The following is a 27,122-nucleotide window of genomic DNA, read 5'->3' on the forward strand; positions in this document are numbered from 1 at the left end:
CATTGCTGACTGTCAAACCTTTTGATAGCTAGGGCTGGGGATATAGTTCAGGAGTAGAGTGCTTGCTTGCCATGACGAGTTCCTGGTTTGATCCCTAGTAAGACACACACCAGAACACCCCTTCTAATCTTTCATATCTTTCCTGAGACATCTCTGATCAATCACTCATTCATTGGATGAATGTACTAAATAGGGTGGAGGGTAACGAGAAGGACAGGGTGTGCCAGGCCGTTGGAGTAACATGCAAACACCTAAGGTGTTGGGGGAACTGTAGTCATAGGTGGTTGTAGGGTGGAGAGAGACTGCTATACTGAGTCTCAGAGGTGAGACTGGACAGGTGTTTGGGCTCCAGGATTTGCATGGCTTACAGATCTCCTTTTTAGGAGCTGCCATTTTATCCTGGGGCAGTGAAGATCCATTAAGGACCAAAGCGGGTCTTTCCCAAACTCTTGTAGCTCTGTGTCCTTTCTCTATGATGCCGTGTATAGTCTTCACTAGCCTGTAAACTCCATGAAAACAGGTGGTGTTGTCTTATATACCAGTGTTATCAGATGACTTGGGTGTCTTGTAAAGTGTAGCTCTGGTTCTGTAGGTCTGGGTTAGTATTCAGCATTTCAGGCAAGTTCTCCATGATGCTGATGCTGCAGTCCCAACAAGCTCTCAGGTGATGGATGCAGTGCTGCTGGTCTGGGGACCGCACTTCGAATAGTAAGGTTCTTAGTGTATGTTTTCTTTCACACTTGTCATTGGAATAAGAATTCACATTTTTTAGAACCAGTGACAGGATTTCATATTCGTCCCTTGTGTTTTTTGGGAGGATAATAGTGGAATAAGTGTCCCATGAAGCAAAAATAACAGTGATCTTAAAATTAGGTGTCTGGGGCACAGGAGTGGAAGGAAAAGTTGGCACTGCATACTTTTGCACCCCTTATGTTAATACATAAAAATTTTGAACTTTGAACATATTACTTGTTCAGTTTATCAAATATAAAAACAATAACAACAAAAAATAATCTTTGGCCTTCCCTTTTTTCCTGTGTATTTTACTTTACATACCATTAGGATATTATCACAGAGTAGGAGTCGGGTATTATTTGAAGAAGACTTATTTCCTCCTTTTCTTTTTTTTTTTTTTTTAAATACTATTTTTTAGAGCAGTTTTGGGTTCACAGCAAAATTGATTGGAAGCAGGGGTCCCATAGTTCCCTGCCTCTAGACATGCACAGTCTCCCCTATTGTTGGCATCCCCCACCAGAATTGTATATTTGTTACAATTGATGAACCCACACTGACACACCATTGTCACCCAAAGCGCATAGTTTACATTGGTGGTGTATGCCTGTTTCACCACTGCACTAATGTTTATTGAAGAGTATTCCATGTGTCCTAACCTTGCACCAAGGACAGTTTAGTAGTAAATGATTTTAAAGCAATACTGGCAAAATTAAAAAAAAAAAAGAAAGAAAGAAAAAAAGCTTTACATAATGGCCTCAAAATTTGGCAAAAAACCTGCAACAGTTATGTGGTGAAATATGGTACTCCTTGGTTTTGGACAAATCTTTAGTGACATGTATCAGTATAATCATGTCATATAAATGGTTTCCTTGCCCTCCACATCCTCTGTTCTCTGACTGTTCCTTCATCCTTCCCTGAGTCCTTGAAAACTTCTGATTTTTTTTTTTAAACTGTATAATTTTGCCTATGGAGGATGTCATGTAGTTGGAATTGTACACTGTGTAGCTTTTTCAGATTGGCTTCTTTCACTTAGCAAAATACATTTAAGGTTTCTTATGTCTTTTCATGGCTTGATAGCTCATTTTTTTTTTTTTTGTCCAGATGCACCATAATTGATAGTTGATCCCTTTACCTTTAGAAGAATATCTTGGTTGCTTCCTAGTTTTGAATCAAACTGCTATGAATGTTTGTATGTTGGATATTTTTGTAGATATACATTTCCAACTCCTTTGAAAGATACCAAGGGATTGTGATTGTAGAGTCATATAATAAGAATATGTTTAGTTTTCTGAGAAACTGCCACACTCTCAAAGTGCGTATACCATCTTGTATTTCCATCAGCAATAAATGAGAGTTCCTGTTCCACATCCTTATGGCCTTTGATGTTGAGGTGTCCTGGATTTTGGTTATTCTAATAGGCACATTAATGTATCCTATGGTTTTAATTTGCATTGTCCTCAAGACTGGGAATAATACATTAGTCTTTTTTAGTTCTGTTTTATAATACACACTGATGTTTATTCAGGAACATCTGTAAAAACGAACAAAACCTTTTTAGGTTATATTTGTGAAAAACTTAAGTATCTCTGATTTCCCCATTTAAAAATTTTTTTTATTTCTGATTTTGTTATTGAAAGAGTGATGAACCAATGCCATGTTTTTATGTTAGATTTATATGAAAGACATGATGAGAAAAGATCTCATCGATTTTTGTGCACTTTGGTTCTTTTCCTGCAAATTATTTTTGTTATCTGTCATATTGTTACAATGAGATTTTAACAAGCTCACTGTCTTTGTTCCTTTACTATGATGGAGCTTGGCTAACTTTGTTAAGCTTGTTTTTTTTTTTATCTATAAAATGAACTTATTATGTTTGTTTTGTATTTACCTCTCTGTTTTTTAGATCCTTTTCTAAAATTGAATAATGACAAAATCTGCCTAAGAAATTGTAAAGACTATTGCAAACAAACTATTTAAAATTGGTTGAGTGGTGGGACTGGGATTGTGGCTCAGCAGTAGAGTGCTCACTTAGCATGGGCGGGACCCGGGTTCAATCCTCAGCACCACATAAAAATAAAGGCATTGTGTTGTGTCCATCTACCCAAAAAAAAAAAAAAAAGAAAGATTATTTTTTTTTTCTCTCTCTCCTTTAAAAAAAAATTGGTTGAGTGGGCATTTGAAGTCAGTAGCTATTGGACAGAAGTGGTGTTAACTGGTGTGGGTCAGAGCCAAAGAGGACACTGTCGAGCCTCTGTGCAGCTTGCGTGAGGTCTAGTGGGGAGAGGGAGACCTGTGATGATTATTACTTTTATTTTTTCTTCTTCAGCACTGGGGATCTAACTGGTGGCCTCTTAAATGGTTGGCAAGCTCTGTACCACTGAGCTATGCCCCCCAGCCTCCATAATTTAATTTTAATGTGTTAATATAGGTGTATGCCCAAGAAATCACTCAGTCACAATTTGGGAAAGATGAGAAGGTGAGGCCTGAGTGAAGTCTTTAAAGAAGGATAATTATAGGCCATTGATGTGGTAAAGTATGTAAAAGAATAGTTAGGAAATACTAGTGGTAGTTTTCCAGTATGTTTCAGAACTATTAAGAGCTGCTTTCCAACTCTTTTTGTCTTGTTTTGAGACCAGGAATTTATAACCTTGGAGAAGACACCTCACTTTAAACAAATTAACTGGATTCAGGGAGATTCAGAATTAAGAATGACCCTTTTCTTTCATCTCAGCACACCCTGTCAAACCTGGAGTGGCTAGGATGGTGATCATTGTGGGATAACTCAGTAATGTAATTCTGGTGTAACCTGAATGTACTGATGTGCTTCCATTTGTTCTTTTCTGCCTCAGGAAACTGATACCCAGAATGAAATAACTTATTTTGAATAAGCTCATACAGATAGCTTACGCCAGAACTTAAACCCAAGTTCCTTGACCTCTGGTTTTTGTGTATCTTGTTAGTGTTGCCTTGCTGATTTATTTGCATTTTGACTTCAAAAATATTCTGCCAAAATAAAAACTACGTCTTTGAAACAGTATATTGTATTTCAGAATACTTAATCACTTGAGAAGATACATGAAAATTTCAGGCCATGGTGCATTTAGGGAAAGGGTCAAGGAAAAATGAAATCTGAGCAGTGGTTGGGATGGGTAGAGATCCTTGGGATGGGTGGAGATCCTTCAGCATATGAAGTGTGTCATAAACATCCCTGCAGCCTTGGAGGACTAACTTGTCATTTGAACTGTGTGCAGGAAGGAACCAAGGCCTGGGTTTCTGCAGAGAGTGGAAATTGACAAAGTCCAGTGTGATGAGTTGGCTCCCTAACACTGGGCTTTGGTGACCCACTGACCCACTTAGTCCTCCTGTTCCAGTGTGGTGTCCTTGGGAAATGGAGACACATATAATGTATCACTCCTCTAATGTGGGAGATTGATTTTGCTTGGGAAAATATCACCTGCAAAGGGCATGTAAGAGGAGGGAAAATTAGGTTAGCATTAATGTAACCAAGGAGGGGAAGAGGTGATTATGATTCTGATCACTTAATATGGTGGCAGCCATTTTGTTGAGAGGAGTCAAATTCCATAATTTATTTAATTCTTAAAATAATTGTAGTGCTAGTGTTGTCATTCCCTCTTTACATTTTTTTTTTTTTTTGGAAAGGAATATAAAGAAACTGAAGTTTAAATGAACATTTAAAGTTTGTATGTATTTACCATTACAACATGTGTTTTGAATTACACAGACATTGTGGAATGACTAAATCTAGCTCATTAGCATATGCATGACCTCACAAACTTATTATTTTTGTGGTGAAAATACTTCAAATCCACTTTTAGATTTTTCAAGGATATGATATATTGTTAACTATAATCACCATGTTGTACAATAGAAGTCATAGCTGTTAAGATTAAAGCTTGAATTGTCCTGCTCTAAATTCATTTTTAACTGCTATAGCTCTGCTCTCTCTGTCAAGAGGGGATGATGGCACATGTTCAGAATGTGAAACACAGTCACAGAATTTTGAACAATATCTTGTCCCACTGAGAAACTGAACATTTTTCTCACACTTAGGCAGGAGGCATAAAATGTTCAACTAACCTGTTTTTCAAAATAGGTATACAAGGTTGAAACCACACAACAAGTGTAAAAAAGTAGCTTTAGTATCTCTCATTTCATGATGTTCTTGGTTAGAGAAGGAAGAAGACAGGAAATAAGAGATCACTGGTAGAGGATTGCAGGTAGGTCAAGATTAGAAGAATGTTAAAGGTGGTTCAGTGATAGGCCAGGAGAGATGAGTTTTGAGGTGACTTCTGCCTAAGCTTTCCTTCTCTTGATGACATGGGAGCTTTAGAATGTTTACTTATTATCTGATATTCCTTTCAAAGCACCATGGACCCATGTTTCATATGTTCACCATGCTGGACATTTCTCCTGCCTATGATATCACACCAGATGGGAAGCTCATGTTGTGGACTGGAAAGCAAGGTTTGCTCTGTTTGCTGTTCAGTGTTGGCTAGGTGACATGAGAAAGGTCATCGGTGTCTGCCGCTCATCAGGTAGTTTCGTTTGGGCGGCAAACTAGATGATGCAAGTGAGTGTAAATTGCCAGACTTTCTTTAGTGTGAACTTGTGTTGGAATGAATAGATGTAGGCATATGTTTCCAATACGTTTCTTGATCTTGTTTTAGTTACATGTCCCTGGGCCTTAGTCCTTGATCTTCAAAATGATCATTGTGTTGAATAATGGGTATGGTTGTCTTCAGTTGAGAATCTGTGTTTCTGACTGCATTTCAGGCCAAACATCTTAAGATGGTCCAACTCTAATGAGAAGCAAGGGGTCTCTAGAGTCACTAGCTCAGGACAAATCACCTCTTTACCTGTTACCAGTGGAAGTATGACTTTGGGCAGTTTATTTCTCTTCCAGACTGTTGAGGATTTAGCCTCTTAGCATATGTGGAACAGGGCCTGGCTCAGAGGAAGCACTGGGTACACGTGAGCCATACTGTCAGCGCAGGCGTCTTCACTGAACTTGGCAGTGGAGAAGACCTTTGCATTTGCCTAGTTCTGTTCCCTCCTTTTAAGGATGAGAATCATGAAGCTCTCAGTAGGTAAGATGCTCCCTAGTGTCTCGGCTGAGATTAAAACAAGGTTTTCCAATATCATCTTTAGAGCTCCTTGCATCCTCTGCACTTGTCGTGGTAACATTTAGATTGTTATCTGTTGTGCATGAGTTAAACATAAGCCCTGGCTCAAGTAGTATAGAACAGGAACAAATGCTTTCATCAGGCTACAGGCAATTTAGATCAGATAAAGGGAAAATGGGGCAGAGAGAATTACACTGCTTCTGCTACAGACAGCCTGAGTGACCTTGCTGAAAGTCACAAGTCTGTGCCTTTATTTCCCCTTCCTTAAAATAGGGGCTGGGAGGGGGCTGCTCAACAGTTTCTGTTCTTTTTCATCTCAAAATACTGTGAAGAATTTCTTCATTGCCAAGGCTGTTAAACCCCAGAAAATAGTTTGCCCACCATAGATGGAGAATTTCCAATTTTGGAAAACTTTAAAAATAGGAAGGAAGTTTATTTGTTTAGCACAATTTATAAGTGTAGGCATGCCAAAGACAGAGAGTTAGCTGAATGGTATTTTAAGGAAGTTCTTTTAACAGGGTGGATCCAAAGGAAACCAGTCATTAGGTGAAAATAAACTAAGATTTTTGAGACAATATTTGCTTAGAGACATTTGCACAGGTCTCTTGTTTTGGTCTGTATTGTGTCAGGCTCTTTTCTTTTTTTTTTAAAGACACTTATAAATTTCCAAATGCAAAATACTAGAGTTTATACAATTTCGCATCAGAAAAACAAATCAGAAGCCCACTTATTGAGTGATGAGGTTGTGATTTGTGTATTGATTTTTAATGAACTCATTAGATAGTAAGCATGGAATATTACTAAACTACTATGGCCCAAACTTTCTTATTGTTCTAGAAATAATCTTGTTCCTGAGTTTTCCGGTGAATGTAAGGGATTCTAAAATATATCCCATTTCTAAAAATATGTGAATGTAATACATGGAATTTGCATTACCCTGGTGTTTCAGTAAAGACAGCTTTGCAAGCTTCTCCAACCCAATTTTGGTGTGAATGATAGTATGCCAAGATTTGGTTTTTGCCAATTCTCTAATGTGTGTCAGTCAGCTAGTCTGTTTTTTTTTTTTTTTTTTTTTAAACCCCAGGAAAAGAACTCCATCTAGTAGACCACCATAACACAACTCTGTATTGGTTGTTCTACAGTTAGCACACTCATTATTTAGGCAATTAGTGTGGTGTTCCTAGGCATTCTTGGCCAAGAATCTGGTTGTTCCTCCAAGTTCAGTGTCAACTCTGATACACTACTAAATGTGTCCACTGGGCATGCAGAATGGGAGACATAATACATCCCTGAGCTCAGAGAACGCAGTTACCCAGTGGTCTTGCCATAAAGGTGACTAGGAAGCTCTTGGACCTCCTAGTGGCCTTTTGGTAGACAGTGGTAGTAATTTTAGAAATGCAGTCAATCCCACTTTACAGTCTCATTGATATTACCAGGGATAATCAGAACTAATTGTAGACTGTTAACTTAAACGTCTTCCTTCTTGAAAATATGGTTTTCAGTCTAAGAGTGAGATGTAGTTTAGATGTAGGGTTAAGAAAGGGCCACAGTGTCCTCTCTGCTGATTTGGGGAGTCTTTAGATTTCTCTAACAAATTTTGTTTTAATCCTGATTGAATAGACAAAGGTAGTGAAGTCTTCCTGCTCCTCTCTGTTAGGGCAGGGTGACTCTTCCCTTAAGCCCTTCTTGCAAACACTTCAGGATTGGTACCAAAGCCCTTTATACTCACATAGTACCTGCTGCTAAACTTAGAGATAAAAACCTGCTAAGGCTGTGGTAGGGAACCCCCTGCCCCGTGTTACTGGAAATGTGCCCACATTTATTTATTTTTTAATTTACTGGGCTTGAGGGTTTAGCTTAAAAAGGAAATTTCATACCAAAGACTATTTTATCACAATTAAAAGCAAATCACGGGGAGCTGGTGTGGTCTAGAAAAATAGTTCTGACTGGGGAGATCCAGTTGTGTCCATCCTGGCTCTGTGACCTCAGGATGGTCATTCTAACCTTCTGTGTAGCTTTATTTCCTGACCTCTGAAATGAATAGGTTGAATGGGTGAGTTGAGGGTTCCATCCAGGGGATGAGAAAAAACATTCCGGGTGGAAGAAGCTGCATGACCCAAGTATGGAGGTGTGATCACAGATGGGCACAGGCTCAGGATGTGTATAAAACATGTTTGGTAAAAAGGGAAGTTGCAGGGAAGCTGAGTGGAATAAGGCAGTGAGTGGATTAGAGCTCCATTATGGAGGACACTGAGAGTCGATTGTGTGTCAAGTGTTTTTGACAGAGATTGGAGAAGGGCTGTAGATGTTTTTTGAGTGGTAGTCAGATACCATCAGGACAGCGCTTCTGGAAGATCAGCTGTCAGTGGAGAGCAGATGATGGATACAGGGACAGGCCAGAGGCAGGGCCCTTGGGTTGAAGGTCTTAGGTTCTGCTAAGTGCAGCCTGGACCATTCATACCAAAATTGGGTGGGAGAAGCTTTGCTGAAACACCAGGGTAATGCAAATTCCATGTATTACATTCATATAGTTTTAGAAATGGGATATATTTTAGAATCCCTTCCACTCACCTGAAAACTCAGCTCATGATGGCTGATGGAAAGATGCAACAAGGAGAAATGAGTGAAAGCCACTTTCCAGGTTCTGAGCCCAGTTACTTAGAGGGTATTTGGGAAACAGGAAGGTAAGGAGAGAAGCCTATTTTAGGGCAGAGAGAATAAGCTTAATTTGATCTTTTAAGGTCAAAGTGCACAAAGGCTAAGTGGTTCTTTAAACAAGTGTTTAGAAATTTCAGTGAAGTCTAAGAAAGAAGAGCTCGTGATGACTTTGGGAGAGTATTATGGGATTCCTAGAGAGAGAAGATAGAGAAAAGCATATAGCTCAATGAAAAGTATTTCCTAGTTTGTGGCTGCGAAGAGCATTTTACTAGATATGTTTTGAAGGAAGTAATTATCTCGCTAAGAGTTCATTATTCCACTTCTGCCCTCAGGGCTTATCTTCATTTTTTCTCTCTTGTCCTTGTATATCATGAAGTGTCACTTTTGAAAATGTTGTTAGAATTCAGACTACAGTTCCCACTTGGGAGATGGAATCTTGTTCCTTGATTGTGTGGGCAGATCAAAGCCTTTGGACACCCATTAGTGATCCCTTGTCCTGGGAGAAACAGCCCACTGTGGGCAGGTTCCCAGCAGCAGCTCTTGGCTGGAGCAGCCGTCTTTATCTCCTCTCAGTCTTGGTTTCGATGTTGGTTCTCTAGGAATGTTACGGATTGTAAAATAACTAATCTTGTGAAGATGAAGTCATCCCTGACCCCCACTCCAAGTGGAGGAGCTGGGTGGGTGCGTAACTGTGCTTTCCCACCCCTGCTTAGCAGGCCCTTGATGGCAGAGGCAGGTGTCTTTTCCCTTTGCCTGTAAACTTAAAAAAAAAAAAAATTGACACGTAGTAATTGTCCATGCTTTTGGGGTACAGTGTGACATTCAAATCACAAATCACTTTGTGTCACACCACCTTTCCTTCCTTCGTAATTATGAGAGAAGAATAGAGCTCCCTGAGATAGATGTGCTTCTGGGCTTTCCCCCTCCCCAGCCATAAGCCCTATCTCCTTCCCCTAGTCTCTGTTCTGGGCTCTGCAGACCAGCACATCACCCTTGCTGTGGCTGCTGCTTTTAAAGTTTTCTAAAAGAAAACACAAAACTTCCTATGTGGCCTCATCAGCAAGAAGGATGGGGGCTGTGACCCGTCTCTTGATGTAAGGAGGACATTCTCCTAAGCCCTGGCTTTTTGTTCCCCTTTTCATTCTTTTGGTATCCAGGCCATTCTGTGGGCTTAGTCTGAGCTTTCGGTCAACTAAAATCCTTAAATCTTTTTCACATGAACTTTTGGCATACTGGGTCTACCCCATGAGGAATTAACAGCTGCAGGGTTTTTGCTTTTTATTTTTATTTTTATTTTTTTTTTTTGTAAATTATGTATATACTTTACATATATCACCATGGTTTTGATGCTGGGATTTTTGTTTTTATTTATATTTACATTCTATTAGCTAGTTTGTTTTTATAGTATATAACAGTTTTGGAACTAAAAGTGATTGGAGTACTACAGTTCATAAGGGACATGATGAATAAATGGTCCTGGGGGAACTGGTCTGGTGGGATAATTGGTTCCAAGAGGAGATCTGATTTTTTTTCTCATTCATTGATGAGTCTAGACACTGTTATGAATTGAGACTTGGACAACTTTATTTTCTGTGTGACTTTATGCTGTTTCATTTTTGTCTTATATTTCTTTGATGATTTCTTGTCTTTTTTTAATCAGTGAAAGCAGGAAGGAAGTTGCTACTCAGTTCTGCTTTTGAGGTATCATTTGCCTAGGATAGACTCCTTTTATAAACTTTGAAGCTGTGTAACATTTATAACTGGGAGAAAGCTAAGGAGCAACAAATAGTATTGTTATTGTTACAGTGTTATTGTTTATTTGTGATATTATATAAAGTCTATAATATGTAAAATGTAAATTAGACTGCTTTTAACTCACAAGTTATTGGCCAAAGTTCTGATTTGCTTTTGATCAAGATTAAAGAAAAGGAATGACCATTGGTGAGTACAATTTCATTTAAGAAAAAGACCAAAATGGGAAGAGACCAAAGACTTGTTTTATCACTGAAAGTGAATGGAGTTGAGGGTTTGTGAACATGTGTGATAGGTTTTACTTAAGAATGCAGTTAATACTGTGAAAACTAGGTGATCTATTTAAAAATTGTAAATAGTCTTTACAAGATGTGTCAGAACTCTTTCCTGAGATTGAGTGTAACATTCATGCATTAGTAACTTTGTTTTAAAATTCGTTTGGAATTGTCATGGATCTCACAGGTGCTAGTGACAGGGCTGTATTTGTGCAGGTTGTGTACTGTGCAAAGATAGGTAGCCAACCAATGACGCCAACTTGAATGAGGACTGAGATCCACACTCATCTTACCAAAATCTGCCACACATGGGTTGTTGTCTACTATGTGGGGGGTTCTGGAGCTTGCCTTTTAAATAATGTGAACAAAGGTGCCATATATTCATGTGGTAGCCCGAAGCTATGGATCATTTTCTGTTTTTAATATTTATTTATTTAATATTAAATTACTTATTTAATATTTTAATATTTACTTATTTAATATTTTCTGGTTTTAATATTTATTCCATACTGTGTCTACAAATTAATAATTTGTAATTTGTAATTCCTAAGAATGAGCAAAGAGAGTATATATGTGACTAACAGGCTATGTTATCTAAACTCAAATTTGAACTTTCAGCTTCATAAAACAGGACATTTTTTAGTATTATCACAATTTTAATTTAAGGTACAAGTTTTATCCTTAATTACTTATGCATATATAGATATAGTATTGATTATTGCTTTTGGTATGTCATCTGCATTTTTTGATTTCTATAGATTTTGAAGTCTATTTCATTTTCATCACTTAAAGGTTTTTGATGCTATATAGTAAAGCATTTGGAATGTCACTGCCCCAGTCAGGTGGTTCATTCTTTCTCCTCAGTCATGTTCATATTCCTTCCTAAGTCATTTATTCATTCTGGGTATGAGGGACAGTGTCATGTCAGAAATTCAGCACACCCTCCTGCCTGCAGTGTGCTCCTGGTTGTATAAACTTGCTTGATCACACTTTCCCTACATCATATTAGGTAAGATTAGAAAATGAAGCTGCCTTACTTTTTGGTTAATAAATATATTAACTAGATAACTTGCAGGTAACCTATGTAGCTTACCTGCACATTATCTAGTTAATATATTTAAATTGAGGTGAATTAGTGTTGCATTTTCCAGTTTACACTTGAAGGTAGAAAACCAGAAAATTGCTTTTTGTTTACTTCACATGTTAAAGTGTGTGTATTTAGCAAACACCCTGACAAAGGCTTGCAGTGATTACGGTATGAGTCAGTACCCTACCCCATCCCAAAGGGTGCTGTGGCACCGGTGCCACAAAAATCTGGGAAAGCAACCCTCTGAAGAAATGGGATAGAGGAGATATTTGAATTGGATCCAGAAGAATCAGATGCTAATAGAGTCAATGGAAGGAACATTCTAGAATAAAGGCTCATCTGCTTGCCTTCATGTGTCAAATGTGAGCTGCAATCCAAACAACAGTTTTTTGAAATGAGGTTTCAAAGTTATTTATTTTGTCTTGTCTTTCCTGTTCTCTTTCTTCAGGAATAGTGTAAATTTAATGGTTGAAAATACTTTTCCGTGTATTTCTTGTATTGGACTGAGTTATCATGTTCAAGAACTAACTATACAATAAATCACACCAGACTTAAACTGAGTCCTTATAGTATTTGAATAGAGTTGTGATGTATTTGTATTGGTAAACTTATGATACGTAGAAATAAATTTCTTCTTCTAACTAATAGACACTTGAGGTTTGTTCCATTTGAATTTGCTTTCCTTATAGATTTCATGATGTCATTTTGACCTCTCTTTGTAGACATTGATGGCTATATCTTTCCCATTTTCGGTTGGATTTATGTTGGCATTAAAATCGTGGGGATGGCTTTGATGCATTATTTATACATGTAATACACGCACACCATGGTCCCAAGAGATGAATGGTGGTGATGGTTTTCTTATCTTTGAGTTCTTGCTAGTTTCTCTTTACCTCAGGATTTCCTTTAGTTCAGTGGTTCTTACAGTGGGGCCAGAGAATAGAAGTCAGAGGGTCCATGCTTTTGAGGAAAAAAAAAATTACATCTTTATTCTCACTAATTTCCAACTAAAGTCTAACACATACTTCAGTTATTAATAGTCATCAAACCAAATAGCATGAGCAGTTCCTGTGACAACGTCTTCAACAAAACCACAACCCTGTGATCTGTTTCCACTCCCAAAACTTCTGATGTCAAATGGTTTTTTTCCCCCATGAACAACTAGTTTTCTAGCTCTCTGGGCACTAGGTGGGGTGGCCAGAGATTCAGTTCATTTCTGACACTGACTACGCAGAGTTAGTGTGGATACTGCAATCAGTGTAAGAGGTTAGACTTACGAGACTACACCTACTAGGTACAGATGGAATGGCTCACAGAACTCAGAACCCCCATTGTATATATTTACCAGTTTATTTTCAAGGATACAACTCAGGACCAGCCAAATGGAAGAGAAGCAGAGGGCAAGGTATGGGTTGGGATTGGGAGGTGTGCAGCTCTTCTTCTGTGCCCTCTTTAGGTGTGCCACTTTCATTTGTTCACTAAATGGGAAGCTCTCTGAACCCCATTTTTCTGTATTTTTATGGAGGTTCTATTAGGTAGATATGGTTGATTAAATCATTGGCTGTTGGTGATTAACTCATTTACAATCTGAACCCTTCAGGAGATAAGGGTGGGGTCAAGTTCCAACCCTGTAATTCTCTGGCAACCAGCCCCTATCCTGAGCTTTTCTAGGGGCTGTGAGTCATATTATTAGCTTAAACTCAGGTATGGTTGGAAGGGGCTTACTATGAATAACAAAAGATGCTGTATCACCCCATCACTCAGGAAATTCCAAGAGGGTTGGAAGGGTTTTAGACGCTCTTTTGCCAAAAATCGAGGACAAAGACCAAATTTTTCTTTATGACCATATCACACACAGTTATTTTCATATTCTCTAAAATACTGTATATGCTTATTATTTTGAATGACATAGGTAGTGACTTACTAAGAGACCTTGTTAAATATGATAACAAACACATAATTCTGCATCATAATTATCTGGGTAGTAATGGTTTAGTATAATTAAACCCATTTGTATTCCCTTGTGTTCTATTTTATTCCTTGAAAAATTGAATTCTGATAATGGTTCTTAGGCTTCACCAGACTGTCAGAGGCCATAAACTCTTTAAGAATCTCTGCTTTAGCCCCTGGGGTGTGTTTGAGAGAGCAGACCTGCTACCATTTGCTTAGAGAGGACCTGGAGGAATGTGGGGTATGTAACTGAGAACTGAGAGACCACCTCTACCCTAGGAAGCCTGTTGAGCCCCAGGAGTCATGCTGTCACCCAGCCGGTGGCAGCACACTGCTTATCACCACCTCAATAGTCCTCGTGGTCATCTGTAGTATGTGCTCACCACAAAAAGGAGAGGGTTAAACTGCATTTTTTATAGCCTTTGAAAAACACATGCTAAATGATTTCCATCCGAACATGGAACATTGTTAATAAAAAATAGGTTAGGTACTTAAAAAGTCAGTCTTCAGCTGTCTAGAAAAATCTTATAATCCAAAAGGACTTATTCCTAGTGCTTCATGTTTAGTATTTTTACATCATTTGTTCCTTCTGTGGGTGCTTGTTTTTTGCCTGCTGTGCACAGACATCACGATAGAGTGTGTGCCACCCTGCCTAGTGCCCAGAGAGACAGGTTTCCAAGATCTACTTGTGATTTTTCTCATCATTTACAAACTTTGAAGCCATTACTTTTTAGATTGCATTGCAATATTCATATATTGAACACATTGAATGAGGAGCTTTGCTCTGCCAGGTGCTTCTCTGGGCCCTTTGGCTTATTTCAGTGAGATGGTAATTCTGTTCTCTTGGGGCTGACATTAGAGCATTTAAGAATTTAGCTCTGTATTTGTAGGGCTGTACTGAATGTGCCCTACAACCGTGTGTCTTTTGTAAGGTGGTGGTGTCATGCTGTGTTCATGTGGGTCCTTGTGATATCTAGAGTTGGTGGAAGGAGAAGGGAATGTTCTGCTTTCTCAGCCCCATTTTTAACCTAAACACTTCTCTTTATATGTGGAAATGCTGGAAAGTCAAGAGTTGGGTGAGATGGAAGAGACTTATGTTGCACACAGAATATTTGGAAATTCAAGCAAATTTTGAGATGTAACTGGAATTGTATGTTGCCAGGGTGATGGTATATAATAACTTTCTGTCATTTGCTATCAGTGCTGTACTGAAAGGCAGATTCAATAATAGTGAGCCTGTTGCCTTTGGGTACTGTTACTTTACTAGAAAATTGGCCTTTCTTTTCTTTGCAAATGTGAGAACAGTATTCATTGGCAGCCACTATGTGCTAGGTTCTGTTCTAAACATTCGCACTTACGAGTTAATTTATCTTAAAATGACCCTACAAGGTAGCTGGTAATGTCACAGTTTGACAGAAGAGGCAGCGGAGGTCCTAAGAGAGGGGTGCCTGGTTTGCACAGGAAGCAGTGGCATGTAGAGCTTATTTCAGCATTCCAGTTACAGAATTCCCTGCAGGACCTGTCAGCGCCAAGATTTTCATGACTCCAGCTGTGGATGGAGGTAGGCTGACTTTCCTGATGGTTGTGACCAGTAGCCAGAGTCCATCTGTCTTTTAGAGGTTATTTTACATCAATTTCTGCTCCCAGGTCCTCCCTCTGCCTCCCAGTGAAACGTTTGTTGTCTAGTGAGCAACACTGGCTTCATTTTCAAAACTTTTCCTGATGACCTCTCTACCCAGCACACAAACAGCTTACTCTAAAATGCAACAGCTAGGGGTCTGGGAAAAGGTCAGGGCACTCATTGTACATTTATCAAAATGGCTTATTAAGCAATATTCATGATGAATCCTGAGTAGGCTTGAACAACAACAACAAAAACCTTTGTATTTTTCATGTGTGTTAGTTAGTCAGCTTTCTGTGGCTGTAACAAATACCAGAGATAAAACAGCTGATAAGGGGGAAAGGTTTATTTTGGTTCGTGGTTTCAGACATTTCAGTCCATGGTCACTTGGCTCTGTTGCTTTTGGGCCTTTGGGGAGGCAGACCATCATGGTGAAGGACATGGTGGAGAAGAGTTGCTCATTTTGAGGCTGCAAGAAGAGGCCAGGGCCCCAGTGACCCTTCAAGGGCACACCTCTACTGACCTGCTTGCTCCCATAAGCCCCCACCTCCTAAAAGTTCCACCATCTTCCAGGAGTGCCACTGCTACAGAGCTTCTCAGGCCTCCTGAGAGATGAGGCAGTGGGAAGACACCCTTTTCAAACCCCGATTCTTGAGATAAGTCAGAAAGATTTTAGACATGTTGCTCAGAGTAACAGGAATGAGTTTATTGAAGGGATAGAAAAGGGAAAGGGGGACAATCTCAAGGGAGAGAATGAGTCCCCTCAGAGAGGAGAGGCACAACGTGTCCCTCCTACACTTTGGTTTTATTGTGGATCCCAGAGAAGTTTCCAGAGGATTCCGCCCAGTTCTCCCTCTTGACTTTTGACTGACAGAAGAATGACATCAGATTTTCAAGTCTAACTGTCATGGAAACTTTAGGTCACTTTGGCCCATGCTAACTGGGTTCCAACTGGATTCTTAACCATACATTCTTACACATTTTATGGGTAGGAGGACCTATCCTAATCTCCCAGAGTTTTAGGATCTGGTCACAAAAATCTTCTGGGTTCTTCTCATTAACATTATCATGGTCTGCATTTCTCCTGCAGTTAACAAGTGGTTTGCTGAGGAATGTGAGATATCCTGTCCTCATAGGGCAGGCAGGGCTGCAGGTAAATTGCTTCTTGGAAAAGAAAGCACAGTGAGTCCATTTTATAGAATTGTTCTCATAAACTCATGTCCACTAACACCACCAGCAGGGACCTAACCTTCAACAGACAAGCTTTTGGGGGACATTTAAGATCTAAATCATACACCTTGTCTCTAGTGTTTATAATGTTGAATTCACTCACTGCTTAAGCCACAAATGGTTTAGTAGTTACTGGAAAGGAACGAGATGATTCTCTATGGGTTGATGTCAATGAAACATGCCCATGATGAGAAATGTTACAGAACATTGTAATCCCTTTTTTTTGGCAAAGGAAATTGCCATTAAGTATATGCATAGAACCACACAGAAGAAAAAACAAACTATTAACTGTAGATACTTCTGGGCGTGGGTGACTTTAGAGATCTCTTTATTTTCCTTTTTTGGGGACATTTATTAAAATTATTAGAAATCAAAGTTATATGAAGGATATATTCTGCTGTGTTTAAAAAGGAAGATGGATTATTGAGAAGTGACATTATCATTATTAGGAAAAAATTAACAATTGTTTTTCCTTGGTTCTTGAGGTTAGCCCTTCTAGTTACTCTACTCTTTGAAGAAGCCCAGGGTCAGCCTTTGCCTCCTTGAGTTGGAGGGAGAAGAGGGTAAGGCTTTTATTTTATTTTATTTTTCTCCCTGTCTATTCTGTTCATAGTAACCAGCTATGACTTCTTGACTGTAAAATGATTGGCCTCTCGGGGATCCCAGTCCCTTTGGCCTAGGGACATCTCTGCTGCTTCTGATTAGAACTGGGGAACCTGGGGATTGGTGTAAGAGTATAGTTCCAGAGATAAAAACATATACTTATGAAATTTTCCTCTTCAGGCAAGGGGATAGAGAGGGGAAGAATGTAAGATCAAAGTTTACATATCTTGGTTGGATGCCTCAGTTCTGATAAGCTGATTTTATTTGTGTGATTGAGATTGACTGAGTTGGTAAGGTGCTGTATTGCACTTTATGCTGAGAATTAAGGTTAGGATTTGATGAAAAAAACTAGACTGCTTTGGTAGTGCATGTGTTCAGTGATGTTTTCCTTCCCTGGTGTTGATATCTGGTGTACATATGTTCCCCAGCCTATGTTTGTGTTGTGGGGGTTTCTCATAAGTGCAGCCTCCTTGGGGACATCTCTATCTCTTGTTGCTTGTGACCTGAGCCTACCTGTGCTCAGGGAGCTTTTGTTTTTTTTCTTTCAGTGCTTTGAGGGAGGGAAGCCTTATCTTTTATATGCAAAATGAAGTCCTGCTCTTGGAGACCTTGCTAAAAGTGAGAACATTCCTTTGCTATGTTTTCACTGAGTTGCTGTGTTTTCTGCTGATAGGTAAACACTGCTTGAAGGTGAATTCCAGTGAGAGTGGGACCACATGATACCCCAGGGGCCCCAGCCACCAAGGACTGACACCATTTGACTTCAGACTTAGGTCCTGGTGCAAGGGGAGAAAATAACCTTTCAGGAGAAACAAAACCATCTCTGAGAGGCATATTTTTGAGCTGTGCGTGAAGAAGTGTGTAGATAATTTGCAAATGACCTGTATTTTTTGGTCCAGTTTTGTTCATTGGTGTTCTCTGTGATTCCAACCTTTACATTTTGCACAGCAAGCAGCGGGGAGGGCGTGGGAATAACGTGCAAACAAGCCATCCCATAAGAATTCTGCTTGGCTCTGTTTCTGAACATTTTTGATATAATCTAAAATTTTATTAAACTCTTTTTTTTTTTATAGGAAAGAAATGGAATCAGTTTGGACTCCCTGTTACCTTTGGTGACTGGTTTTATTTTAAAAAGTGCAGAGTTTGGGAATGATTTAAGTCGTCCTGTTGGCTGTGCCTAATTTATTCTGAATGCACTGTGCTGAGGTTTTGTTTCTCTGTCCTCCTTCTCCTCTAGCACTTGACTTCAACCTTGTTTAGTTACTTGCATATGTGGTTCTTCATCCTCTCTGTTTAGACGGATTTGATATTTTTGTCTTCACCATTTTGTTCATCTCTGCTCTAAGTGTGGTAGGAGCCACTGTGCATTTTGACTGCTTTTGCACTGTTCATCCTTGGCTAAGGGCTGACTAGGATGGCACTGTGGACCCTGTGTGGCAGGGACATCCCTGTGAAGTACTGCCTTACCTCTGGTATGACTCATGACAGGTGATAAATGCAGGATTTTGGACCCTAGACAACAGCAGGATGTTGGTTGGTTTAGTGAATGGCTATATAAAATTTTCAAGTAATTATTTTGGAGTATAATGCTGCATTTTATGTTTGTGTAGACCACCTTCATGGGGTTGAAAAGCTACTTATCTTTCACCCAGTTTTCCATTTCAGAAATAGGGAAACCGAATAGTACTATTTCTGTTTTATCTGTGATGAGGTGGCTGGGTCATTAGCATTTCCTCTCTGCCCAGGCACTGCCTCATTCAACGAGCTAGCATGTCTGATCTCTTTTGAGAAGATTATATGAATCTGACCTGTTAGCTAATTGGGAGCACAGAACAAGAGTTGAGGCATTAGATCATCATATGGATCCATGACAGATGGAACAGACCTCTGCACAGGGCCACCTTTGGCATGCAGTCCGTGCCGTCACTCATATTGGTGTATTAGCATCTGTCACTTTATACTGGAAGCCATGTATTTAGACATCTCTTATTTCCTAGGCTATGAGCCCTCTAAGGACAGGGGGAGTTGGGTCTTGTTCATAGGTGCAGGTGCATTCAGATCTTCATGGACGAATCTAGTCCTGTCAGGCTGAACTGGTGCTACACCTTCAGTATTCAGACCTGTCACATGTGGTGCGGCAGATGATTGTCTTTTCTCTCTAGTGTAAGTAGTGGGCACTAGTAAGATATTTTCATGAGGTTTTTTGTTTGTTTTGGTGAAAAAAAGGCATATAAAGTAGAATGAGGGGGAAAAAAAACCTTTAATTTTCCCCCTTACCTTGTTTATAACCAATATACATAAATAACGACCAATTAACAAAAACAAAAAAACATAGGTGTCTTGATTATTTTCTGTTTGAAGTGCTTGTTTTAACTTCTTGCAGAGAGAAAGTATTTCATCTAAAGGACAAAGCAGTGTCTTTTGCCATATTTTTGCAGCTTTAGAATGTTTTAATATTATTTAACAGAAAAAATTGCTGGCATTTTAAATACAAATATCAGACTTCTTTAGGTTAATTTAGTATTTATTTTTTACTAGTTTGCAGAAAAAGAAACTGTAAATGCAAAGAAAAGTGACTTTTTGTTCTAAATATTATTTCAGAAGCTTTATCCTAAATCCTTGTGAATAAAATTACACTTGCAGTATGAGTATAATCCCTTAAAATCCCTAAATCCGTAAAAAGAAAGTTGACCCAAATGCTTAAATAAGGACTTTATTTACTGAAGTGAATATTTCTAATTCTCTTGGAGCATTGTTTTCCTTTTCCTCCTGAAATAACACTCACTTAAAGCCTGATCCAGAAACTTCATCCTTTACATTTTGTTAGTATGCAAATTCTATAGAATTGTGCTTTGGTTGTGAACAAAGTCAAAATTTACTTTCAAATTTGAGCTTTAGTATAAATTTAGATATACTGAAAGAATTGAAATAAGAAGTGTTTGGTAATTTGTGGGGTGGCTGTGGTTACTGGGGATTGAACTCACTGAGCCACATCACCAGTCCTATTTTGTATTTTATTTAGAGACAGGGTCTCAGTTGCTTAGCGCCTTGCTTTTGCTGAGGCAGGCTTTGAACTCTTGATCCTCCTTCCTCAGCCTCCCCAGCCACTGGGATTACAGGCATGTGCCACCAATCCTGGTGAGTTTGGTAATTTTTTTTTTGTGTGTGTGTTTTTATGGTGCTTGGGGATCCAACCAGGGCCTGTCAAGCAATGTTAAGCAACTACTCAGTCATGGACCTATACTCCCACCCCCATTTTTTTTTTGGGGGGGGGTAGCACTTAGCTTAACCACTGAGCCACATCGCCCAGCCCTTTTAAAATATTTTATTTAGAGACATAGTCTCTTTGAGTTGCTTAAGGCCTCACTTGCTGAGGCTGGCTTTGCACTCATGATCTTCCTGCCTCAGTCTTCCAAGCCACTGGGATTACAGGGTGGTGTGCCACCACACCTGGCCCCAGTTTTTATATATCTAAATGCTCTGTTTCTTCATTAATTGTTGTTGATTGATGTTAATTATCTAGCATTTTTATTGTGATCTCAGTGTATGAGGAATTAAAACCAAATCCAAATCCTTATTTATTCCAGTAAAATGCTTTTCACATTTCAACTTTTGCTGTAATTAGTTTTGATTTAGTAATCTGCTTATCTGCAAACAGAAATGACGTAGAGATCCCTGTTCTGACTAAACTAAATAAGATTTTCATTGAAAGTACCTAGATGTTATCAGTGGGAATAAATAAACTCCACTGGCCTCAGTGTATTTAACCTCAGAGGGTGTATTTATTTGCAATAAATATTGTAACTTCAAATTTATGGTTTTCTTGACTAAAGTTTCACCCTAAGACATTCTCCAGTTATGTTTATTTTGGGGGTTAGTATTGACAGCCCAATCCCCTTCTTTTTACATGTCTGTCTGAGCTGCCAACTCCAGCCCACCCCTTTCATCCCTGAGTCCATTGTTAGCTTACTACTCTTCCTGTCTTAGAGATGGGGTGGCCCCTTCTCTTGGCATATCTGACCTCATTCTTACCTTGATTCCGTCCTCCTTCTCTGCCTACCATTCCTCAGTTTCAACATTTCCACCCTTGAAATGTTGGATATCCCAAGGCCCATCTTTGCTCCCTTCTTTTATGTTTCTCATTTTTGTTCCCAAAGCTTCAGTCACCTCATGTACATGGGCTGAGTTTTTGTCTTGGACCTAGGCTTAGATGCCTTTGCTTTCTCTTAGTCTTTAGGGTGTACTAAAAAAGCGGAACTCATCTCCCCAAACCTGCACTACCTTCTCTGCCTGACTAAACTCATGGCACAGCCATCCTTGTAGACACCTAAGCCAGAGCTCTAGGAAACACGTGCAGTCTTCAGTACCCTCGTCTCCCCTATCCAGGTCATCCCAAGCCTGTGGATTCTGTCTGCCAGAATCTTTTCAAGTCAGCCTCTTCTCAATCTTGAGTGCTCAGTTCTTGGTTCAGTCTCCCAGCGTAGCCCATCTCTGTTACCATCAGTGGTTCTGTGTAAATCTCCTGCGGTCTCCCACTCACTTGCATTCATCTTCCACATTGCATCCCTAGTGCTGACATCTAGAGGTACCCCAGAAGAATGGAAATGAAATGAAGGGCTCAATTTCCCTGTGCAAAAAGTCAGTGCAGGTAAGTCTAGGACACAGCCGTGAAGAACAGGGAACCAGGATTTCACACAAGTGGACAGGACATTGTGTCTGCATTTTTCAAAAAGCAATACTCCAGCTCTGTTCTGATAAAGGAAACTGAACTTTCTGGCAAAGTTTTAAAAACTTATGGATAGAGCCTATTTTTTAGTTAGGATACACTAATAACTCAGAAGTAGTGTAGCGCCCCCTTGCCCGCAAGGAAGACGCAACACTCAGGAATCTTCTTTCAGCAGTTTATTCAGGCCCCTGACAGTTCTTCTCCTCAGTTCTCTTCTTCAGTTCTCTCCCTCCGGATGCCCCTCCCAGCCTTAATAAAGCATCTCAAGCCCCAATGCAAAGCAGCCACGTGGAGCTTTCTCATAGAGTGATGAAAAGTCATGTGCCAACTCTCCCAAACAAGGAGTTGTTTGTCACAGACCACAGCGGAGCCAGCGCCATCATGTAATGGCGACCATAATTTACATAAACGGCAGAAACGGCTCACCACAAAGTAGTGTGTAAACAGCATTATATTTTAAACATTTACAATTTATTGTTGAAAATATATTCGGCAGTGTGCCATTTGCCTTCAAATATCCCAAAATTATAGTTTACTTTTGATCAAGATCTCAGGGATTTTTTTTTTTTTGAAAACCCAGTTATCTTCTTTACAACCGTTTTACACATGGCTTCTTAGTGCTTCTGGATGGGAGGATGCTTTTTAACCTGTTTATCAGTAACTCTTGAGCTCATTTATGCCTGAATAATAGAACTCATCAGAGCAAGGAGAGATTGACTGTATCTGACTATATCTTTTTTAGATTTCACTTAAAGTATCAGATTTTAGGTTGTAAAAACTACTATTGCCTCAACTCTGACCAGCGTGTGATGTGCTCTTCAGCTGCTTCTGACTCTGTGAAGCCAGAGGACAGTTGTGTTCTCTTGCATTTGTTCCACTTACTGCTGAGTTGCCATAAGTTCATGTGACTTCACACACTTTCTCTCCACTTTGATATATAATGAAAGAACACCACTGCTTTCTTCAGTTGTTGCGGATGACACAGTATGTGGAAGCACTCAGTGTGTTAACAAGCCCCAAAGGACTGAGTAAGCTTTGAATTTTTTGCTCATGGAGTAGGGTTAATAATTGAGAAGATTCATGACTCCTGACAAAGTAATATCACACATTGCTAAGACAAGTGGCTTGTATAGATTGGTTGTTTTGGTTTGAAAAAATAATATTTTACCACACAGAAATAACAGTTTTCTTGGAAAAATCTTAGAATGCTTAAATCTTACAAGCCTTTTTTTCCCCCAAGAAAGAAACTGGCTGTTTTTGCCAACATTCTGTAGTTGAATGGTTGGCAAAGGTAGGAATGAAAGCCAAACTCTTTCTTTTGTCGGTCCTGTTTTCTTTTTCTATTGATAATAATTTTGGGGCCACCACATGATATGTAATTGTTTGGCAGTGTAGTAGGTAGGGAGCCACAGCACAGGTACACACTCAGTGACATCTGCCTAACTTTCAGATTAAAACTTTTTTATTAAAAAATTTTTTTAAAGTTGTTGATAGGCCTTTATTTTATTTATTTATTTACAGTGCGGAGAATCGAACCCAGTGCCTCACATATACCAGGCAAGTGCACTTCCGCTGAGCCCCAGCCCCAGTTTAGATTAAAACTTTTTTGAATATAAAAAAATCTGTAAATTACTTTGATTCTTTGTATGATAAAATACCTTAAGAGTATATATCCTAGTCTTTATGGAAGAAATATTATCTTTCTTCTTTTTTAATTTTATTTTGAGATGGGGCTTGCTAAGTTGCCCAGAATAGCAAAGAATTTGTGATCCTTCTGCCTCAGCTTCAAAGTAGTTGGGATTACAGGTGTGCACCACCACACCTGGTTCAGAAGGGTAATCTTCAAGGCATGCTTGATATTTAATGACAAAGAGAACACTTTTTGAGGTGTTGAATCTTTATGTCATGGACACAGAAAACGAGCACACTTTTAAAATCTACTAAAATCACCTCCCTTTATTATGCATATTGGTCTTTGACCTGAATTGGAAAGGGGATTCCCCCCCCCCCCCCCAATGTTGATAAATAGACATTGGGCCTTCGGTCAATTAGACCTTCAGTTGAATTTTCCTTATATTGAAAAATGGAAAAAAAATCACTTGAGGTGTGGAAGATTAATTTCATCCCTCCTTGTCATGGGCCTGGAATATTAAACTGGTTTGTTGTGGCTGTTTATCATCTAAGCAACTGCACAGGTGTGTATTCACTGCAGTGGGGATTCATCTGTATATCTGATCTATTTTGTTGAATCTTGTCAGAGGTTAACAATTAGAGGATATAGAGGTAGAGACATCAGGGCCAGTGAGACCCTTTGGTACCTTCTTTTGGTGGTGATTTTTACATTAGAAGCCAAGAGCTTTGTAGTCCCTTGTGGAGCAGCCCAGCAATGTTGCTGTGAGGATATCAGCCATGGTTGCTCACTCCTTTAGTAAAACCTCCTGGCTTTGTTGTCACTCTTCATCTACGAAGAACTACAGGGTTGAATAATAGCTTGTCATTGAAGAAAATAATGATGCTGTGATCTTCATGAATAGCTTAAAAGATGACTTCCCATTTATGCCATCATCTACTGAGGAAGGCCACCATGGTGTACACCATGAGATCTAGAGTAATTGAGGAATGTTTTGGTGAGCCATATTGGAGATAAACATGGAGATGACAGCTTCTCCAGAGAACACCTTTGGCTTTGGACTGGAACCTACCTAGATGTGAACCCAAGGCCTGCTGCATGGAGCTGGGCTGGTCGCTTAATTTGTAGGGCCCTCTGGCGAAGCCCCTGACACTTAAAGACATGCTTAGTGGATACTCCTGCCTCTTCCCTGGGAGGTTGTGTTTTCCTCCCTCTGCACCGTGCTTCTGCAGTGGCTGGTTTGGTGGCCCTTGTGCAGAGAGCTCAGTGTGTTGGTTCCCTGGGTGTCCACGTGGTGTCCTCCGCTGAGGTCCTGATTGACGCTCTCTTTCATCTGCAGGTGCCCGAGATCATCAGCTCCATCCGCCAGGCTGGGAAGATCGCCCGCCAGGAGGAGCTGCGCTGCCCCTCGGAGTTTGACGACACGTTTGCCAAGAAGTTTGAGGTGCTCTTCTGCGGCCGCGTGACAGTGGCTCACAAGAAGGCCCCCCCAGCGCTGATTGACGAGTGCATCGAGAAGTTCAACCACGTCAGCTGCAACCAGCGGGCAGACTGGGACCGGGCACCAGAGCCCCGCAGGCCCATGCGCAAGTCCTTCTCCCAGCCCGGCCTGCGCTCTCTGGCCTTCAGGAAGGAGTTTCAGGATGCCAGCCTCCGAAGCGGCAGTTTCTTCAGTTCTTTTGAGGAAAATGACATTGAGAACCACCTGATTAGTGGACACAATATTGTGCAGCCAACAGATATTGAGGAAAATCGAACTATGCTCTTCACGGTAAAATATTGTCAAGTGTAGTGCTCATCTGTGGTGCGACACCTGTTCAACAGAAAATCTGCTTTATTGAGTGAAGATTCTTAGTAAATTGCTTTTGGATTTATGTGAGAATCCATATATTTTCATACTGAATAATTTTTTATTGAGGATAAAATCCTTATGTTAGCCACAAGCCTTTAAAACCACCAGAGGGAAGCATGAAGAGAATCCATCTCATGCTTGTATAATTTTTATCTTATTTCCACTTCCCATGGTTTTAAATCTACCTTTTCAATGGAGAGAATACTTCAGATATGGAAAAGAGGCCAAAAGAGGGATTTTCAAAAACATGTATTTATTTCAAGTAATATATTTTAGCAAAATCCTTTAGGTGGAAAATACTCTCTTTACTATTGTCTTAATTTATAAAACTTTCATCCTTTGTTAATTTGGATAATTTGGTTTGTGAATAACCTTATATTTGAAGTTTATACCCAAACTGAAATATTAGTCTAGCTAGTTGCATGGTTTTTTCTTAGATGAAAATTGTTAAACTGACAGTGAATCAAATGCCAGAAAAGGATGGATAGGGGAGCTATCCCTCTTGTGGTTGGCTGCTCTGGGTTCTTTTGGAGGCTTGCCCTCCTGGGGGAGCCCCTGGGTCTGAGCTGATGCAGTGAGTGAGTCCCTACTGATGTAAGGAGCTAGTTTTCCTTGATTCCCTTTCTGTCTGTTCTTGCTTAATGCTGACTTTCCATAGTGAGCAAAATTGCCTTGAATGTAATACATTATTATGTAATCTAATGTATTCTGTGCATTATTAACCCAAAGCAGTGAAATGCTTGGAGTAATGAAGCTGGCCAGTTGGGTTAATGCTGTGTAAATGTGTGCAGTTGTAAAATCCAGGTGGTGTGACAGGGTAAATAGGACTGATTTCTTCCTCTTTCTTTGTTGACCTTGTGATACTGAGTGCTGTGTCTGCAGTCAGACTTGCACTTTAATCTGTGTTTAACCTATCCCTTTTTTTCCCCCCAAAAAAACTTGTCATTGAGATAATTGCTCAGTGCATTTATCTACATGTTCTTATTGTGTGACAGCTGTGTACATGGACTCTTTTTTTGTTTTTGTACCAAGGATCAAATCCACGAAGGTTTAACTACTGAGCCACGTCCAGAGGCCTTTTTTATATTTTGTTTAGGGACAGGGTCTCACTAAGTTGCCTAGGGCCTCCATAAGTTGCTGAGGTTGGCTTTGAACTCTCAGTCCTCCTGCCTTTCAGCCTCCTGAGCCACTGGGATTATAGGCGTGCGCCACTGCACCCAGCTGTACAGCTATATATGGACAGTAGTGAATGCGACAGGCATGGTCTCTGCATGTGTGGAATTTAGATTCCAGCAAGCAAGATGGGCAGCTGATTGCATTGTTAGTTTATCTAGTACAATTGCCATGCATGCTGCAGAAGAGAGGTAGAAGGTGCTGTGAGAATGCTCAGGGAATCAGGAATGGCTTCTTTGAGGCCGTGATTTTTTTTTTTTTTTTTTTAATGGTACCAGAGATTGAACCCAGGGGTGCCCCACCACTGAGCTTTTAATTTTTATTTTGAAACAAGGTCTTGCTAAGTTGATGGGACTAGTCTAGAATTGTAACCCTGCTTCCTCAACTTCCCAAGTAGTTGGGGTTACAGGCATTCTTTATTAAAGAATTCCTTTAATATCTGTCGTACAACAGAAGTGCTAAAGGTATAACAAGTGTTTTCTGAGTATTTGATTTTTGATATTATATTTCTTTCTCTTTTTAATGAAGAAAACTTCTGTTTTCTTCATTATGTAGAAACCTCCTATGCAGGTTTGTGTGTTCTGAGCTTATTGCAACTTTTGGATATTTACTCTTTTCCTCTCAGAGAAGATTGCTGCCCTATGTAGATGAATGTGCTTCAGTTGTCCTGTGCCACTTGAAATCTG

At 39.7% G+C, this 27,122-nt stretch overlaps 1 protein-coding gene across 6 annotated transcripts in view; it reads left to right on the forward strand.

The window, feature by feature from the left end:
* The window catches only part of Tbc1d1 (TBC1 domain family member 1), a 203,178-nt gene that overhangs the window by 75,482 nt on the left and 100,574 nt on the right, over nucleotides 1-27,122 (forward strand). For 5 of the 6 annotated variants that reach the window (XM_015482021.2, XM_048784323.1, XM_015482022.2 and 2 more), the window contains exon 3: nucleotides 24,751-25,182. In XM_015482021.2, the coding sequence (XP_015337507.1) occupies nucleotides 24,751-25,182 (432 nt within the window). Of the gene's footprint in view, nucleotides 1-4,611; nucleotides 4,616-9,207; nucleotides 9,219-24,188; nucleotides 24,194-24,750; nucleotides 25,183-27,122 lie in introns of those variants that run through there. The other variant, XM_048784324.1, reaches the window with a different exon arrangement.

This window comes from Marmota marmota, unplaced genomic scaffold (genome assembly GCF_001458135.2).
Source record: "Marmota marmota marmota unplaced genomic scaffold, marMar, whole genome shotgun sequence".
Classification (NCBI taxonomy): Eukaryota; Metazoa; Chordata; class Mammalia; order Rodentia; family Sciuridae; genus Marmota; species Marmota marmota.